Source organism: Ranitomeya variabilis, chromosome 1, assembly GCF_051348905.1.
Source record: "Ranitomeya variabilis isolate aRanVar5 chromosome 1, aRanVar5.hap1, whole genome shotgun sequence".
Classification (NCBI taxonomy): Eukaryota; Metazoa; Chordata; class Amphibia; order Anura; family Dendrobatidae; genus Ranitomeya; species Ranitomeya variabilis.
The window spans coordinates 22,219,446-22,239,575 of record NC_135232.1 but is presented as its reverse complement, the minus strand read 5'-3'; the positions used below and the strand labels follow the sequence as shown (position 1 = coordinate 22,239,575).

The following is a 20,130-nucleotide window of genomic DNA, read 5'->3' as shown; positions in this document are numbered from 1 at the left end:
CTCTATGTCATCAAATTACAGCAACATCTTCCTGTAAACTTTTGAAATTGCAATATCTATCATTTGGGGTCTATCTCTTCTTCAAAGGAATATTTGCATTTTAACATAGTTATAGTTATTATTAAGGTTGAAGGAAGACTTTAAGTCCATCTAGTTCAACCCATAGCCTAAACTAACATGCCCTAACATGTTGATCCAGAGGAAGGCAAAAAAAAAAAACATGTGGCAAATAGTAAGCTCCACATTGGGGAAAAAAAATTCCTTCCCGACTCCACATACGGCAATCCGATTAGTTCCCTGGATCAACACCCTATCAAGGAATCTAGTGTATATACCCTGTAACATTATACTTTTCCAGAAAGGCATCCAGTCCCCTCTTAAATTTAAGTAATGAATCACTCATTACAACATCATACGGCAGAGAGTTCCATAGTCTCACTGCTCTTACAGTAAAGAATCCGCGTCTGTTGTCGTAGCGGATGCCCCCTTGTCCCTGGATGATATAAAAGACTTATCTGGTTTCTTTCACTCTCACTTTATTAGGGAAAGGTCAATTTTGTGTTCCAAGAAGGACGTGCACCTACAATGCACCAGACCTCCAAACGTTACATCCAGAATGGATCTAGGATTTTTTGCTCAGTATTCATATTGCTTCTAACCGCCTTGATCAACTGATCAGTATTGTCTACTGGGAAGCAAAGTCAGCCTTACTTTTCATCATCTAAAGATGATGAAGGGATTGAAATGTACTGTATACTTCTTCTAAACCCTCCAACATCTCGTTGGATCCAAGGGGAGAGACACTGAGTGCCTGTTAGCACGGGTAGTAAAGGTAAATTCTTTGGGCAAGCCATAAGTCCTTATTTATGTTTCAATCACAGAGAGGGTTTCTTCACAGATAATTTTCTCAAGGCATGACTAATAAAACTTCTAATACTGACTGGGTAGTTTGGCCTTACAAAGCATGCATTCTCTATGTTTAGTTTTAGAGACATTTTCTAGGTCTATCCTATAACAAAGAACAATTTTTGTGGGTACAATTATAAAAGATCGGTTACAGACATCAAATGCTCATAACTGCCATACAGGGAGGAAGGTTTGGGTCTTCTGAGTGTCCTCCTCTGGAGGCTGTTGTATCATTTATGTTCACTCTGGCATGAAGCAACCAACACAGACCACTCCACATCACCACGAATAAAATAGCTATGGACTGGGGAACCTGACATCTCTTTAATCTGATGTTTTCCTAGCCTTCGCAGCCCCATACTTCCGGTCTAGGAGCAAGAGCAGGTCGCTGACTTCATCCACACCCAAACAAATGTTGGCATGGTGACATTCTTCCAACGAGCCGTGTGTAAACATGGGGGCTTACACAAAGTTCCTGGCCGGCTTCCGCTTCACTAGTGCATCTACGCTGGGAACTTCAGCACAATGCCAGAAGCTTAGACTTCCAACTCGGAAATGCTGCAGCACCACACCCCGCCTCATCCAGGACAGTGAACACCACCGACCACTCAGAGAAGCTTATCCGGTATCAGAAGGGCTGCAGGTAAGATTACTAAAGCAGCAACTACTGCTTCCAAAACAAAAACTCTTCTCCCTGGAGTACCCAGGGTGTAGGTTCCCTCTCTAAGGACAGGAAACTACTGAAGCTTTGGAGAGGCTCCACCTTCTTATCTTGTAGTTTTCCTGTACGTGGGGGTGAATAGTCTCTCGGATGCTGTCATAGGTGAAACAAAAACTTAAAGTCATTTTCAAAAATACAAAGTGTGCTAAGAATTTCAGAAAGTTGTGTATTTATGCACAATTTGATGACCAGATATCTCTCAACTCTCCAGGTTGTGAAGAAATTTCGTACCATTAAAAGCACAACACATAGACAAGTCCATATATAAGCATGAAAGTTTTAAATAAATTTGTCGATTGGTGATAAGTTTTCAGATGCAGCTATAAATTAACATATAATATTCTGTGCACATGGTTGATATATAAATGTGTCATCTGGATTCTATTCTATAAAAGATGTTTATGACAATTACGTACATTTCTTAACTAACATTTCTTTTTCATGACTTAGGACTTTACCTTGAAAGTAACTGCGGTATTACTGCCTGCACTCTTTCTCAATATTACACACAAAAGGTCTGCTTTCCCGTGAGCAAGTTCAATTAAGTAAAAAAGAGTTGATGGGTGGATACGCTTTTTTAAAAAAAAATTTTTGATGTGCTGGCAGACGTTACTTTCATTGTAAACATTTTCCTCATACAATATGTGAAAATGAATTCTACACTGGATGAATATTCTGATGTCTATATAAAGCGGATTTGTGAGCAAAACATCTCCCACATTCTGAACATGAAAATGGCTTCTCCCCTGTGTGAGTTTTTATATGTACGTCAAGCTGCGATTCCCAAGTAAAACATTTTCCACATTCTGGACATGAAAACGGTTTTCCTGTGTGAGATATCTCATGTGAAATTAGAGATGACTTTTGTATAAAGCACTTTCCACATAGGTTACACGAAAATGGCTTCTCCCCAGTGTGAATTCTTTGATGTCTAACAAGATCTGATTTATGGGTAAAACATTTCTCACATTCTGAACATGAAAATGGCTTCTCCCCTGTGTGTGTTTTTATATGTGCAGCAAGCACAGATTTCCGAGTAAAACATTTTGCACATTCTGGACAAGAGTATGGCTTCTCCCCTTTGTGGTGAGTTCTTATATGTACATCAAGACTTGATTTACTGGTATAACATTTCCCACATTCTAAACATGAAACCGCCTTCGTCCCAGTGTGAGTTTTTTGATGATCAACAAGATATGAATGTTGAGTAAAACATTTCCCGCATAGATTACATGAAAATGGCTTCACCTCTGAATGAATTCTCAAATGTCTAACAAAACTGTATTTGTGATCAAAGCCTTTTCCACATTCTGTACAAGAAAATGACTTCTCCTCTGTGTGAGTTTTTAGATGTACAATAAGTTGTGACTTTCGATTAAAACATTTTCCGCATTCTGAACATGAAATTGGCTCCTTCCCTGTGTGAGTGTTTTGATGTTGAATAAGATGTGTTTCATGGATAAAACATTTTCCACATACCGGACATGAAAATGGTTTCTTTCTGTGAATTATTTGATGTGCAAATAGAGTTGACTTTTGCCTAAAGTACTTTCCACATATGGTGCAAGAAAATGGTTTCTCCCCTGTGTGAATTCTTTTATGGTTAACAAGATCTGATTTCCAAGTAAAACATTTCTCACATTCTGAACAGGGAAATGGCTTCTCCCCTGTGTGAGTTCTTTGATGATCAGCAAGAGTTGTCTTTTGTCTGAAACACTTTCCACAAAAGGTACAAGAATATGGCTTCTCGCCTGTGTGAATCCTTTCATGGTTAACAAGAACTGATTTTAAATTAAAACATTTACCACATTCTGAACATGAAAATGGCTTCTTATCTGTGTGAGTTCTTTGATGCACAATTAGAGTTGACTTTTTTATAAAACACTTTCCACACTGGGTGCAAGAAAATAACTTCTCCCCTGTGTGAATTACTTGATGTCTAACAAGATCTGATTTCTGGGTAAAAGATTTCTCACATTCCAGACATGAATATGGCTTCTCCCCTGTGTGAGTTCTTAAATGTTTGGCAAGAGTTGATTTACTTTTATAACATTTCCCACATTTTAAACATAAATTAGGCTTCAACTCTGTGTGAGTTTTCTGATGGTCAACCAGAGATGAATGCTCAGAAAAACATTTTCCACATTCTGGGCATAAATATGGCTTCTCCTCTTCATATGTATGATGTATAATACCACAATCATCTGTCAAAAAATAAAACAGATTTTGTAAATCGCAAACAATATAAACTGGGGGCCCTCACTGCAGTATCAGTTATACTGCCGAGATAAACATGGTCTTATTATCAAGACGACTCTTCTACAATGCCAAAGAGAAATCACAGAAAATTAGTTGATAATAATATGGATTAGTGTCTCATGAGTGGTAAGACAAGAACATTATCTATGGCTCCCCTGCATGAGGCCACGTAAGTGAAATAATGCTTTATGATACCAAACAATGAGTGTCTAAAGACTCTCAGGATTGAAGAATCAGTAACAAAATTTTAAAAGCAAGCACACATTTCCCACAATTGAACCCCTTGTAACTTAAAAAAAAATCAATCTCCAAATCCGTAAAATTTCTGTACAAAAACAATGGCAAAATGCAATCCCTTGATGCAAAACAATCCTTCCAGATACGCCTCACCCCGATTTTCACTGTGTTTCGGGGAACAGAGAAAATGCTGTGGGCAAAACTATTAACATGTGTGGAGTGCTAGTCAAACATATAAAATAAACCAAAGGAAAATAAGGGGTATAAGCAAAAGGAGAACTGTGCATCTCAAAAAATGAAACTTTATTATATAAAAAAAGAAAACGGTATAACACAGCTATTAAAAGCAACAACAGATGTATACAACAGCATATAAATAAAGAAAATTGGCGCGCACTCAGGATGATGAGGGAGCGAGGTGCAGGTGTAGTGGGCTGTGAGGAGCCCCGTGTACATGGAAGGTATAGTACAGTGTCAGTACTGACAGCAGGGCGCGGGAGCGCCGCTTAGCAAACTTATACATAAGACCCTCACAGTAGGGCAGCCTATGCGTTTGTATGCCCTCAGCAATCTGGCACTTAAGTTTTTGCCTCTCCCTTCAAGGATCTTTATCCTCTCTCCTCTGCATTAATAAGCGATTATATGATTAAGGCTCTGGTAGGGCCGAAACGTCATAATTACTTCTGGTCGCTTTCACATCGCATAGTTGTTTCTTTAAATAAATTTTCACTGTTGCAAAATACTTACAGAGTGTGCGGTGTACTATACCTTCCATACAACAGCATATGATAGCCCAAAATAATGAGCAAGAATAAAACTAGTGCTCAAACCAAAAGTTTTTGCTTTTCATCTATAACATAAATGCACTACCTGTATCGATGTCAGATTTTTACTGAAATTTAATTTATATTTTGGATGAAGGGGCTAATACACCACTGAAAAAACCGACAGAACAAACAGCGTAAAAAAATAGTTGCATTCAGTGACTTCTCGACCATTTTCCAAGGTCACTACTCACCTGGGCGGTTATCTGTAGGAGTCTCCTCTTTACATAGCTGATCACCCCTCAAATTTCTCTCTGGAGCATTAATATTGTTCAGATCTTTATCCGGATCCAAAAGCTGCAAAACAAATATTGTATAAGTCCCCAATGATCGGAGAAGTGATGGTGAGAAGATCCGGACATGTGATGTCTGTGGTCAGCCGTGATCCTGCCGTCTCCACCGCTCTCATTACACAAGTATAAAACATATAATACTGGAGGAAAAAACAAGACTGAACACAGGGACGTCACCGCCGTCTACAAATCATAGGGGAAATGTCCGCCTACCTGATGATCCTGTGGAGGAAGAGGAGGAGCGGGACGTCTCTCTGGGGTTGTCCTCTTACTGGAGAGAACTGAGGAGACACAGACAGGACTGACATCATTATTACATACAGAGAATTATAGGCCGTGTGTATTTAGTCCTGTCTATTACCTGGTGATGTGCGGGGCCGGTGCTCCTCCATCATCACCTCCTGGTACCGATCCTTGTGTCCTTCTAGATACTCCCACTCCTCCATGGAGAAATAGACGGTGACATCCTGACATCTTATAGGAACCTGACACACACAATGATACCGTCATCACCCAGAATCCTCCAGTACTGTAAAATGTCCCAGCATTCCCAGCAGCGTCACCTCTCCAGTCAGGAGCTCAATCATCTTGTTGGTGAGATCTAGGATTTTCTGGTCATTGATGTCCTCATATATCTGGGGGTGAGGTGGAGGCCCCAGGATTTGGCTCAGGGTTCCTCCCCGTCCTTCAGACACAGGGGCCTGACAGCGATCACTAGAGATCTTCACTACTGTGTAATCCTGAGTGTGGAGACATTAATAATATCACTACAGACATCTCCAGAGTCCATCACCTCTCCGGTCATATCCCCTGTTATTTCCATAGATAATGAGGTCATGTGATGACATCAGAGCCTCTCACCTCTCCGGTCATATCCCGTTATTCCCATAGATAATGAGGTCATGTGATGACATCAGAGCCTCTCACCACTCCGGTCATATCCCGTTATTCCCATAGATAATGAGGTAATGTGATGACATCAGAGCCTCTCACCTCTCCGATCATATCCCCTGTTATTCCCATAGATAATGAGGTCATGTAATGACATCAGACCCTCTCACCTCTCCGGTCATATCCCCTGTTATTCTCATAGATGATGAGGTCATGTGATGACATCAGAACTTCTCTGGTCATATCCCCTGTTATTCCCATATATCAGGGGTGGTCAATCTTTTTTCTGCCAAGGGCCATTTGGATATTTATACCATCCTTCAGGGGCCATACAAACTCGGTCCACAAAGTACATTCTGACTCTGGCACTGGTTTCAGGACGTAATCTTTCATTGCATGCCCTGCAGTGTTCAGTAGTGAACACTGCATGTGCGTGCTAACAGAGCAAGAAGAAATTAATGAGCTGATTGTACTCAAAATACACCTCCCTGCCCAAGAACGCGGTCCCTGAGAATCTGCTCGGTGGCCTGATAAAAGGTCATCGAGGGCCGTAAATGGCCCTGGGGGCTGAGGTTCCACACCCCTGCCATAGATATTGATGTCATGTGATGACATCAGAACCTCTCACATCTCCAGTCATATCCCCTGTTATTCCCATAGATAATGACGTCATGTGATCACATCAGAACCTCTCACCTCTCCAGTCATATCAAGTTATTCTCATAGATAATGATGTCATGTGATGACATCAGAGCCTCTCACCTTTCCAGTAAGCTGGAAGATTATCTCTAGGGCGAGATTTAATATCCTCTCTAGCATTTTGTCTCTGTTCTTCATCATCTTTGATGAGTCAAACACAAGAATCTATTTAGAAAAAAAAAACAACAGAAGATCCTTTATTGTAAAAATGATCACGTTAAAAAAATTTCAAAAGGAAAAATACAAAAAATTAACTGGACATAATAAATGGAAAGGAATACAGTGGTGCTTGAAAAGTTTGTGAATAGTGATGAACGCCTGTGCTCGTTACTCGAGTTTGCCAAGGGTGCTCGGGTATGCACTGAGTATCGCGGTTGTTCGAGTGACATGTTCGTGTCCCGACCCGCATGTTTTGAGGCTGTTAGACAGCTACAAAACATGCAGAGATTGGCTGACAAACACAGGCGATCCCCACTTTTGTGGTTTTCTAACATGCGCAAAACATGCGGGCGTGGGGACGCGTACATGTCACTTGAGAACCTGCGATAGTCGGTGCATACCCGAGCGCACTTGGCAAACTCTAACAATGAGCACTTGTGCTCATCACTATTTGTGAACCTTTCCAAATTTTCAAGATTTCTACATAAATTTGACCTAAAACTAAAACAGAATTTCACACAAGTCTAAAAGTAGATAAAGAACCAAATCAAACAAATGGGTCAAAAATATTAATAAAGTTGTCCATTACTTGGACAACTTCTCATACCCCATGCTTGGCCTCAATAAAATAAAAAAAATTATACTCACCTCCTGTGCTGGCGCTGTTCCCACTGTGTCAGCAAGTGCTCTCCCTAGGGCTCCCGTGCTGTTGATGTAACACGTGACCCCTTTGCCCAATCAGTGCTGGCATCATTGCCCCAGCCTCCTGTTGAATTGAACATGAAGAGAAAGCGAAAGACCAGGTGCAGCCCTGACTTCCTCTTCATGTTCAATTTGTCCAAAGGCGGGAACAGTGACGCTGGCGCTGATTCGGAGGAGTCACATGTCACAACAACTGCACGATAGCCTCACACCAACTAAAGGCCTCTCTTACATTAGCTAATTTTAAAGAGATTGCCACTACTTGAACAACAATTTGTCAGTATCTAGTCCTGGAATCTGTTTCTCTTGCCCTTAGGGTACCGTCACACAGTACCATTTTAATCGCTACGACGGCACGATCCGTGACGTCGCAGCGATCGTATGATTATCGCTCCAGCGTCGTAGACTGCGGTCACACTTTGCAATCACGGCGCTGGAGCGATGCCGAAGTCCCCGGGTAACCAGGGTAAACATCGGGTAACTAAGCGCAGGGCCGCGCTTAGTAACCCGATGTTTACCCTGGTTACCAGCGTAAACGTAAAAAAAACAAACAGTACATACTTACATTCCGGTGTCTGTCCCTGGCGTTCTGCTTCTCTCCACTGTGTAAGCGCCATAGCCGGAAAGCAGAGCGGTGACGTCACCGCGTCACCGCTGTGCTCGCTTTCCGGCCGGCAGGCGCTCACAGTGCAGAGAAGCTGAGACGCCGGAGGACTGACACCGGAATGTGAGTATGTACTGTTTGTTTTTTTTTACGTTTACGCTGGTAACCAGGGTAAACATCGGGTTACTAAGCGCGGCCCTGCGCTTAGTTACCCGATGTTTACCCTGGTTACAAGCGAACACATCGCTGGATCGCTGTCACACACAACGATCCAGCGATGTCAGCGGGTGATCAAGCGACGAAAGAAAGTTCCAAACGATCTGCTACGACGTACGATTCTCAGCAGGATCCCTGATCGCTGCTGCGTGTCAGACACTGCGATATCGTAACGATATCGCTAGAACGTCACGAATCGTACCGTCGTAGCGATCAAAATGTGACTGTGTGACGGTACCCTTAGACTTACCCTCAGATAACATGTATCTTGATGTTTTACGTCGGCCATCTTGCTTCCTGCCAAAGCTGTATATAAAGCCAGCACCTGTTCTGTTTCATTGCTTGTGTGTTATCTTTTGGACCTTGTTCCTCTGCAGTCTCAAGCCTGGACTTACGATCTCTGTTGGTCCTTTCCTAACGGCGGAGTCCTCTGCCAACCTGCACGTCTGAATCCCTGCCTGCTGACCGAGTGATTGCTGAACACCTGACTTCAGAAACGTCTGCCTGACCACACCTGTGATGAAGTAAGAACTCCAGCCAGCTTGTGTGTTCCTCTGCTCTGCAAGAGACTGTGTCAGTGCTGGACATTCTTGTGCACTCATTGCTCAGTGACTTTGCATGCTGTATCGCAGAGTATCAGCTCTGCTGCTATTGTTTATTGGATTGACTAAAGATTTATCTGGACTTATAAGCTATATTGCATTTAGATCACAAATACAATATTGCTTGTTTAAACCATTGTGTCTGCAGTCTCTTTGACCTAGCCACTTGTGTCCAGTTGTATCCACTAGTATCGTGACACAATTTCTCAATTACTGTACACCCCCATGTGAAACAAAAAAGTCTGTTCTCACCTCTAGTGCTGACATTTGCTCTCTAGGGTCTTCAGTGCATTGTTTTGTCACATGAGCCATGCAGCCAATTAGCAGCTGCTAATAGGCCGCTTCATTCTTCCTGCTATCTGGAGGAAGTCAGGACTGTTCCTGCTCTTTCACTTCCTCCCGATGTAAGTTTTGTCTGAAGGAAGTGAGAGTGATGCGCCTTATTAGCCGCCGATGATTGGCTACAGTTAAAGTTTAGGAATGAAGAAGTCAAAATAATGACATATATTACTATAGAAATGTTATGTAATGGCCTGAAATGAGGAGTTCATTTAGAGAACCCACCAACATAACAAGAGGTTTTGTAGGTAGAAAAAGGCTCCAAGCTGATGTGCAGAACTAATCAATTGAAGCATTTTGATGCAGTTATTGCTACGCAGCGGGGTCACACTAAATGCTAAGGCTAAGTTCACACTTGCGTGTGGCTGGTCTGCGTATGGCTGCGTAGTTCCTCCCTTAAGCTCCGCCTATGCTCTACCTACTTCCACATGCATCCTGCTTGCCTATCTTTAACATTGGGTACGCAGGGACATGCGTTGTATGTGGATGAGGCGTTTTGACATGCCAGGTGACCGCACAGGAACGCAACTTTTTGAAGACCAGCCACACGCAAGTGTGAACCCGGCCTAAGAAAGCATTATTTAGCCTCATTTGTTTGATTTTGTTTTCTCTATCTACTGAACATTTGAAATATAGAAAATTCTGAAAGTTGTATTTTTGCTGCTGGATTGAGAAGTTAAAAAACTCCTTTATGTTTGACACTAAAGCGGAGTCAAAAGGATATGAGTCCTTAACCTGTCAGCTACAGCCAATCAATGGCTGCGATGGTCACATGACATACATAACGGAATGTTGTTCATGCAATGGTTGTAAATTTGGACTTACAAAGATCATGGGAACATGAGTGCGGGAGAATTTTTATTTTATCAAACAAAGCAATGACAGTCGTAAAGAGGGAGACTTATGAAATGGACTAGTGCAAAAGCTGTGAAGTGATTACTCTTGTTAGAGATATTACATTTTTCTTTTTAATTTGTAAAGCTTGATAAAATAGGAAGATCTGATTACCTGACCTGTCCCCTTCTTTTGACACAGTGGACCATTCCCTATTATTACAGACCCTCTCATCCCTTGGCATCACAGACATGGCCCTATCCTGGATCTCGTCATACCTAACAGACTGGACATTCAGCGTCTCCCACTCACACACCACCTCCTCACCTCGCCCCCTATCTGTCGGAGTCCCACAAGGTTCAGTCCTAGGGCCCCTGCTCTTCTCCATTTACACCTTCGGCCTGGTACAGCTCATAGAGTCCCATGGTTTTCAGTATCATCTCTATGCCGACGAAACACAGATCTACATCTCTGGACCAGATATCACCACCCTACTAACCAGAATCCCACAATGTCTGTCTGCTATTTCATCCTTCTCCGCTAGATTTATAAAACTTAATATGGACAAAACAGAATTCATCATTTTTCCCCCATCTCACTTGACTCCCCCAACAGACATATCCATTAAAGTAAACGGCTGCCCACTCTCCCCAGTCCCACAAGCTCGCTACCTCGCTTTAATCCTTGACACTGATCTCTCCTTCAAACCACATATCCAAGCCCTTTCCACCTCCTGCAGACTTCAACTCAAAAATATTTCCCAGATCCGTACATTCTTCAACCAAGAATGTGCAAAAACCCTAGTCCGTGCCCTCATCATCTCCCGCCTCGACTACTGCAACCTCCTGCTCTGTGGCCTCCCCTCTAACACTCTCGCACCCCTCCAATCTATTCCAAACTCTGCTGCCCGACTATTCCACCTGTCCCCCCGCTATTCCCCGGCCTCTCCCCTCTGTCAATCCCTTCACTGGCTCCCCATTGCCCAGAGACTCCAGTACAAAACCCTAACCATGACATACAAAGCCATCCACAACTTGTCTCCTCCATACATCTGTGACATGGTCTCCCGGTACTTACTGTACCTGCAACATCTGTGACATGGTCTCCCGGTACTTACTGTACCTGCACGCAACCTCCGATCCTCACAAGATCTCCTTCTATACTCCCCTCTTATCTCCTCTTCCCACAATCACATACAAAATTCCTCCTGCGCATCCCCCTACTCTGGAACTCTACCACAACACATCAGACTCTCGCCTACCATCGAAACCTTCAAAAAGAACCTGACGACCTACCTCTTCTGAAAGCCTACAACCTGCAGTAACCACCGATCCACCAAACCGCTGAACAACCAGCTCTACCATTGCCTACTGTATTCTCACCCATCCCTTGTAGATTGTGAGCCCTCGCGGGCAGGGTCCTCTCTCCTACTGTACCAGTCGTGATTTGTATTGATTAAGATTACTGTACTTGTTTTTTTCTTTATTATGTATACCCCTCCTCACATGTAAATTGCTATGGAATAAATGGCGCTATAATAATAAATAATAATTACTACAATTACACATACAGGGCTCTCAGCTGCAGTTTCCTGTGCCTGTCAGCAGAAGACTGGAATTCTGGCAGCAGATTTATCCTGTGTGTTTGGGAGGCTTTGTAGCAACTGGCAACGTTGATAATTATTGTTCCTGCCTGAGTGGGAGTAGTTATATCGCCCTCGCTGCAGTGTGCTCATTAGCCAGTACAAAGTAAAGCAGACTTTCTGGTGACTAATTATCCCAGGTGCAGTACCCGATCTGACCTGGGGGTAAGGGGGGTGCCAGAGAGCTGCAAGTTCCAAACCGGAAGTGGGATATAGATAAATCCCCTTCAGAAAGAACCAGGGGCAACCAAACAACCCCAGTTCATGACAAATTGGTGCGAGTGGTGGGGATGATAAAGGTATCCTCCCTGTGAACCATGACACTTGGCATAAAATAATGACTGCACAACTTTCTCTTTGAACCATACTGCCGCCCTGATACTTTAAGAAGTTTTGAACTAATTGGACAAATCCTTGTCATACCCACGCTTAGCCCCGATGAAATAAAGCTTATAATCACCTCCTGTGTCAGCACCACTTCCACGGTGCCGGCACTCGTGTTTCGCGGGGCTCCCGTGCAATTGTTGTAACATGTGACCCTGGCGACCAATCAGCGCTGGTGTCACTCTCCCCGCCTTCAGACAAATTAAACATGAAGAGGAAGTCCGGGCCGCAGCTGATCTCTGACTTCCTCTTCATGTTGAACTTGTTCTAAGGCAGGGATGTGTCATGCTACTGCACAGGAGCAATAGAGAGAGCGAGTGCGGGGTCTGTCACTCTCTCTCCTCCATGTGTAGTGCAGGGTCTGTCACTCGCTCTCCTCCATGTGTAGTGCGGGGTCTGTCACTCTCTCTCCTCCATGTGTAGTGCGGGGTCTGTCACTCTCTCTCCTCCATGTGTAGTGCAGGGTCTGTCACTCTCTCTCCTCCATGTGTAGTGCAGGGTCTGTCACTCTCTCCCCCATGTGTAGTGCAGGGTCTGTCACTCTCTCTCCCCCATGTGTAGTGCAGGGTCTGTCACTCTCTCCTCCATGTGTAGTGCAGGGTCTGTCACTCTCTCTCCCCCATGTGTAGTGCAGGGTCTGTCACTCTCTCCCCCATGTGTAGTGCAGGGTCTGTCACTCTCTCCCCCATGTGTAGTGCAGGGTCTGTCACTCTCTCTCCTCCATGTGTAGTGCGGGGTCTGTCACTCTCTCTCCTCCATGTGTAGTGCGGGGTCTGTCACTCTCTCTCCTCCATGTGTAGTGCAGGGTCTGTCACTCTCTCTCCTCCATGTGTAGTGCGGGGTCTGTCACTCTCTCTCCCCCATGTGTAGTGCAGGGTCTGTCACTCTCTCTCCTCCATGTGTAGTGCAGGGTCTGTCACTCTCTCCTCCATGTGTAGTGCAGGGTCTGTCACTCTCTCCCCCATGTGTAGTGCAGGGTCTGTCACTCTCTCTCCCCCATGTGTAGTGCAGGGTCTGTCACTCTCTCCTCCATGTGTAGTGCGGTGTCTGTCACTCTCTCTCCCCCATGTGTAGTGCAGGGTCTGTCACTCTCTCCCCCATGTGTAGTGCAGGGTCTGTCACTCTCTCCCCCATGTGTAGTGCAGGGTCTGTCACTCTCTCTCCTCCATGTGTAGTGCGGGGTCTGTCACTCTCTCTCCTCCATGTGTAGTGCGGGGTCTGTCACTCTCTCTCCTCCATGTGTAGTGCGGGGTCTGTCACTCTCTCTCCTCCATGTGTAGTGCAGGGTCTGTCACTCTCTCTCCTCCATGTTTATTGTAGGGTCTGTCACTCTCCTCCATGTGTAGTGCGGGGTCAGTAACTCTCTCACCTCCATGTGTAGTGCAGGGTCTGTCACTCTCTCCCCATGTGTAGTGCAGGGTCTGTCACTCTCTCTCCTCCATGTGTAGTGCAGGGTCTGTCGCTCTCTCTCCTCCATGTGTAGTGCAGGGTCTGTCACTCTCTCCTCCATGTGTAGTGCGGGGTCTGTCACTCTCTCCTAAATGTGTAGTGCAGGGTCTGTCACTCTCTCTCCTCCATGTTTATTGTAGGGTCTGTCACTCTCCTCCATGTGTAGTGCGGGGTCAGTAACTCTCTCACCTCCATGTGTAGTGCGGGGTCTGTCACTCTCTCCCCATGTGTAGAGCAGGGTCTGTCACTCTCTCTCCTCCATGTGTAGTGCAGGGTCTGTCACTCTCTCTCCCCCATGTGTAGTGCAGGGTCTGTCACTCTCTCTCCTCCATGTGTAGTGCGGGGTCTGTCGCTCTCTCTCCTCCATGTGTAGTGTGGGGTCTGTCACTCTTTCTCCCCCATGTGTAGTGCGGGGTCTGTCACTCTCTCTCCTCCATGTGTAGTGCAGGGTCTGTCACTCTCTCTCCCCCATGTGTAGTGCAGGGTCTGTCACTCTCTCTCCTCCATGTGTAGTGCGGGGTCTGTCGCTCTCTCTCCTCCATGTGTAGTGCGGGGTCTGTCACTCTCTCTCCTCCATGTGTAGTGCGGGGTCTGTCGCTCTCTCTCCTCCATGTGTAGTGCGGGGTCTGTCACTCTCTCTCCTCCATGTGTAGTGCAGGGTCTGTCACTCTCTCTCCTCCATGTGTAGTGCAGGGTCTGTCACTCTCTCCCCCATGTGTAGTGCAGGGTCTGTCACTCTCTCTCCTCCATGTGTAGTGCGGGGTCTGTCACTCTCTCCTCCATGTGTAGTGCGGGGTCTGTCACTCTCTCTCCTCCATGTGTAGTGCGGGGTCTGTCACTCTCTCTCCTCCATGTGTAGTGCAGGGTCTGTCACTCTCTCTCCTCCATGTTTATTGTAGGGTCTGTCACTCTCCTCCATGTGTAGTGCGGGGTCAGTAACTCTCTCACCTCCATGTGTAGTGCAGGGTCTGTCACTCTCTCCCCATGTGTAGTGCAGGGTCTGTCACTCTCTCTCCTCCATGTGTAGTGCAGGGTCTGTCACTCTCTCCCCCATGTGTAGTGCAGGGTCTGTCACTCTCTCTCCCCCATGTGTAGTGCAGGGTCTGTCACTCTCTCCTCCATGTGTAGTGCAGGGTCTGTCACTCTCTCTCCCCCATGTGTAGTGCAGGGTCTGTCACTCTCTCCCCCATGTGTAGTGCAGGGTCTGTCACTCTCTCCCCCATGTGTAGTGCAGGGTCTGTCACTCTCTCTCCTCCATGTGTAGTGCGGGGTCTGTCACTCTCTCTCCTCCATGTGTAGTGCGGGGTCTGTCACTCTCTCTCCTCCATGTGTAGTGCAGGGTCTGTCACTCTCTCTCCTCCATGTGTAGTGCGGGGTCTGTCACTCTCTCTCCCCCATGTGTAGTGCAGGGTCTGTCACTCTCTCTCCTCCATGTGTAGTGCAGGGTCTGTCACTCTCTCCTCCATGTGTAGTGCAGGGTCTGTCACTCTCTCCCCCATGTGTAGTGCAGGGTCTGTCACTCTCTCTCCCCCATGTGTAGTGCAGGGTCTGTCACTCTCTCCTCCATGTGTAGTGCAGGGTCTGTCACTCTCTCTCCCCCATGTGTAGTGCAGGGTCTGTCACTCTCTCCCCCATGTGTAGTGCAGGGTCTGTCACTCTCTCCCCCATGTGTAGTGCAGGGTCTGTCACTCTCTCTCCTCCATGTGTAGTGCGGGGTCTGTCACTCTCTCTCCTCCATGTGTAGTGCGGGGTCTGTCACTCTCTCTCCTCCATGTGTAGTGCGGGGTCTGTCACTCTCTCTCCTCCATGTGTAGTGCAGGGTCTGTCACTCTCTCTCCTCCATGTTTATTGTAGGGTCTGTCACTCTCCTCCATGTGTAGTGCGGGGTCAGTAACTCTCTCACCTCCATGTGTAGTGCAGGGTCTGTCACTCTCTCCCCATGTGTAGTGCAGGGTCTGTCACTCTCTCTCCTCCATGTGTAGTGCAGGGTCTGTCGCTCTCTCTCCTCCATGTGTAGTGCAGGGTCTGTCACTCTCTCCTCCATGTGTAGTGCGGGGTCTGTCACTCTCTCCTAAATGTGTAGTGCAGGGTCTGTCACTCTCTCTCCTCCATGTTTATTGTAGGGTCTGTCACTCTCCTCCATGTGTAGTGCGGGGTCAGTAACTCTCTCACCTCCATGTGTAGTGCGGGGTCTGTCACTCTCTCCCCATGTGTAGAGCAGGGTCTGTCACTCTCTCTCCTCCATGTGTAGTGCAGGGTCTGTCACTCTCTCTCCCCCATGTGTAGTGCAGGGTCTGTCACTCTCTCTCCTCCATGTGTAGTGCGGGGTCTGTCGCTCTCTCTCCTCCATGTGTAGTGTGGGGTCTGTCACTCTTTCTCCCCCATGTGTAGTGCGGGGTCTGTCACTCTCTCTCCTCCATGTGTAGTGCAGGGTCTGTCACTCTCTCTCCCCCATGTGTAGTGCAGGGTCTGTCACTCTCTCTCCTCCATGTGTAGTGCGGGGTCTGTCGCTCTCTCTCCTCCATGTGTAGTGCGGGGTCTGTCACTCTCTCTCCTCCATGTGTAGTGCGGGGTCTGTCGCTCTCTCTCCTCCATGTGTAGTGCGGGGTCTGTCACTCTCTCTCCTCCATGTGTAGTGCAGGGTCTGTCACTCTCTCTCCTCCATGTGTAGTGCAGGGTCTGTCACTCTCTCCCCCATGTGTAGTGCAGGGTCTGTCACTCTCTCTCCTCCATGTGTAGTGCGGGGTCTGTCACTCTCTCCTCCATGTGTAGTGCGGGGTCTGTCACTCTCTCTCCTCCATGTGTAGTGCGGGGTCTGTCACTCTCTCTCCTCCATGTGTAGTGCAGGGTCTGTCACTCTCTCTCCTCCATGTTTATTGTAGGGTCTGTCACTCTCCTCCATGTGTAGTGCGGGGTCAGTAACTCTCTCACCTCCATGTGTAGTGCAGGGTCTGTCACTCTCTCCCCATGTGTAGTGCAGGGTCTGTCACTCTCTCTCCTCCATGTGTAGTGCAGGGTCTGTCGCTCTCTCTCCTCCATGTGTAGTGCAGGGTCTGTCACTCTCTCCTCCATGTGTAGTGCGGGGTCTGTCACTCTCTCCTAAATGTGTAGTGCAGGGTCTGTCACTCTCTCTCCTCCATGTTTATTGTAGGGTCTGTCACTCTCCTCCATGTGTAGTGCGGGGTCAGTAACTCTCTCACCTCCATGTGTAGTGCAGGGTCTGTCACTCTCTCCCCATGTGTAGAGCAGGGTCTGTCACTCTCTCTCCTCCATGTGTAGTGCAGGGTCTGTCACTCTCTCTCCTCCATGTGTAGTGCGGGGTCTGTCGCTCTCTCTCCTCCATGTGTAGTGTGGGGTCTGTCACTCTCTCTCCCCCATGTGTAGTGCGGGGTCTGTCACTCTCTCTTCTCCATGTGTAGTGCAGGGTCTGTCACTCTCTCTCCCCCATGTGTAGTGCAGGGTCTGTCACTCTCTCTCCCCCATGTGTAATGCAGGGTCTGTCACTCTCTCCTCCATGTGTAGTGCAGGGTCTGTCACTCTCTCCTCCATGTGTAGTGCGGGGTCTGTCACTCTCTCTCCCCCATGTGTAGTGCAGGGTCTGTCACTCTCTGTCCCCCATGTGTAGTGTGGGGTCTGTCACTTTCTCCCCCATGTGTAGTGCAGGGTCTGTCACTCTCTGTCCCCCATGTGTAGTGCAGGGTCTGTCACTTTCTCCCCCATGTATAGTGCAGGGTCTGTCACTCTCTCTCCTCCATGTGTAGTGCAGGGTCTGTCGCTCTCTCTCCTCCATGTGTAGTGCAGGGTCTGTCACTCTTTCCTCTATGTGTAGTGCGGGGTCTGTCACTCTTTCCCCCATGTGTAGTGCGGGGTCTGTCACTCTCTCTCCCCCATGTGTAGTGCGGGGTCTGTCACTCTCTATCCTCCATGTGTAGTGCAGGGTCTGTCGCTCTCTCTCCTCCATGTGTAGTGCAGGGTCTGTCGCTCTCTCTCCTCCATGTGTAGTGCAGGGTCTGTCACTCTCTCTCCTCTATGTGTAGTGCAGGGTCTGTCACTCTCTCCCCATGTGTAGTGCAGGGTCTGTCACTCTCTCTCCCCCAAGTGTAGTGCAGGGTCTGTCACTCTCTCCCCCATGTGTAGTACAGGGTCTGTCACTCTCTCTCCTCCATGTGTAGTGCAGGGTCTGTCACTCTCTCCCCCATGTGTAGTGCGGGGTCTGTCACTCTCTCTCCTCCATGTGTAGTGCAGGGTCTGTCACTCTCTCTTCTCCATGTGTAGTGCAGGGTCTGTCACTCTCTCTCCCCCATGTGTAGTGCGGGGTCTGTCACTCTTTCTCCTCCATGTGTAGTGCAGGGTCTGTCACTCTCTATCCTCCATGTGCAGTGCAGGGTCTGTCACTTTCTCCTTCATGTGTAGTGCAGGGTCTGTCACTCTCTCCTCCATGTGTAGTGCAGGGTCTGTCACTCTCTCTCCTCCATGTGTAGTGCGGGGTCTGTCACTCTCTCTCCCCCATGTGTAGTGCAGGGTCTGTCACTCTCTAACCTCCATGTGCAGTGCAGGGTCTGTCACTCTCTATCCTCCATGTGCAGTGCAGGGTCTGTCACTTTCTCCTCCATGTGTAGTGCAGGGTCTGTCACTCTCTCCTCCATGTGTAGTGCAGGGTCTGTCACTCTCTGTCCCCCATGTGTAGTGCAGGGTCTGTCACTTTCTCCCCCATGTGTAGTGCAGGGTCTGTCACTCTCTGTCCCCCATGTGTAGTGCAGGGTCTGTCACTTTCTCCCCCATGTGTAGTGCAGGGTCTGTCACTTTCTCCCCCATGTGTAGTGCAGGGTCTGTCACTCTCTCCCCCATGTGTAGTGCAGGGTCTGTCACTCTCTGTCCCCCATGTGTAGTGCAGGGTCTGTCACTTTCTCCCCCATGTGTAGTGCAGGGTCTGTCACTTTCTCCCCCATGTGTAGTGCAGGGTCTGTCACTCTCTCTCCCCCATGTGTAGTGCAGGGTCTGTCACTCTCTCTCCTCCATGTGTAGTGCGGGGTCTGTCACTCTCTCCTCCATGTGTAGTGCAGGGTCTGTTGCTCTCTCTCTCCTCCATGTGTAGTGCAGGGTCTGTCACTCTCTCTCCTCCATGTGTAGTGCAGGGTCTGTCACTCTCCTCCATGTGTAGTGCGGGGTCTGTCACTCTCTCTCCTCCATGTGTAGTGCAGGGTCTGTCACTCTCTCTCCCCCATGTGTAGTGCAGGGTCTGTCACTCTCTCTCCTCCATGTGTAGTGCAGGGTCTGTCACTCTCCTCCATGTGTAGTGCGGGGTCTGTCACTCTCTCTCCTCCATGTGTAGTGCGGGGTCTGTCACTCTCTCCCCCATGTGTAGTGCGGGGTCTGTCACTCTCTCTCCCCCATGTGTAGTGCAGGGTCTGTCATTCTCTCTCCTCCATGTGTAGTGCAGGGTCTGTCACTCTCTCTCCTCCATGTGTAGTGCAGGGTCTGTCACTCTCTCTCCTCCATGTGTAGTGCAGGGTCTGTCACTCTCTCCTCCATGTGTAGTGCAGGGTTTGTCTGTCGCTCTCTCTCTCCTCCATGTGTAGTGCAGGGTCTGTTGCTCTCTCTCTCCTCCATGTGTAGTGCAGGGTCTGTCACTCTCTCTCCCCCATGTGTAGTGCAGGGTCTGTCGCTCTCTCTCTCCCCCATGTGTAGTGCGCGGTCTGTCACTCTCTCTCCTCCATGTGTAGTGCAGGGTCTGTCGCTCTCTCTCCCCCATGTGTAGTGCAGGGTCTGTCGCTCTCTCTCTCCTCCATGTGTAGTGCGGGGTCTGTCACTCTCTCTCCCCCATATACAGTACAGGTCGGTCGCTGTCTCTTCCCCATATACAGTGCAGGGTGCTGGCGGAGATAAATAGGGCGACTCCCTGTAGATCAGAGTGAGAAGACATCTGCAGCTGAGAAGACACAGCACACACATACCTCCACCTCCAGGGTCGTGTCTAGAATAGAGTTGTTCTGTGAGGGGATGATGTCACGGGAAGGGGCTGGGCCTCCTCCTGATACCAGGATGTTGTATTGTGTGGGTGGCTGCTGGTTATGAGAGGCCTTGTGTGGATGTGACTGACCTGAAAGGACGGAGCTGTGTGGAGATGGGAATTATGCTGTGTTTGTATATATAGGACTGAGTGTGAGTGGTCTGAGGTTGTATATTGGGGGCACAGAAAAGTATATGATGTTCCTGTACTTTTACTCCCCCACCTCCTTGTAGATTGTAAGCTCTCACAAGCAGGCGCGTCTTATTTTGCTTTAATTATTGTATTATTTTTAACGTTGTTACTTATGACTTGTGTATGAACTGTTAAACTGTAAAGCACTGCGGAATATGTTGGCGCTA

General features: G+C 47.5%; 1 protein-coding gene across 1 annotated transcript; it reads right to left on the bottom strand.

The window, feature by feature from the left end:
* Positions 1 to 566: 566 nt before the first annotated feature.
* On the bottom strand, positions 567 to 19,801 carry LOC143802968 (uncharacterized). The gene is made up of 7 exons (XM_077281372.1): positions 19,716 to 19,801; positions 6,894 to 6,995; positions 5,804 to 5,980; positions 5,602 to 5,725; positions 5,454 to 5,521; positions 5,142 to 5,244; positions 567 to 3,831 (listed from the first exon to the last, which is right to left on the bottom strand). Exons 2-7 carry the CDS (start codon positions 6,969 to 6,971, stop codon positions 2,285 to 2,287), a joined length of 2,097 nt encoding a protein of 698 aa, XP_077137487.1. The 5' UTR covers positions 6,972 to 6,995; positions 19,716 to 19,801; the 3' UTR covers positions 567 to 2,284.
* Between the last annotated feature and the right edge of the window lie 329 nt (positions 19,802 to 20,130).

Coding starts and splice junctions, on each gene's coding strand:
- LOC143802968 (XM_077281372.1), bottom strand. CDS start 6,971: ATGATGAAGAACAGAGACAAAATGCTAGAGAGGATATTAAATCTCGCC. Junction 5,522..5,601: donor CCGGCCCCGCACATCACCAG/GTAATAGACAGG, acceptor GTGTCTCCTCAG/TTCTCTCCAGTAAGAGGACA. Junction 5,245..5,453: donor TTCCTCCACAGGATCATCAG/GTAGGCGGACAT, acceptor TTTGTTTTGCAG/CTTTTGGATCCGGATAAAGA.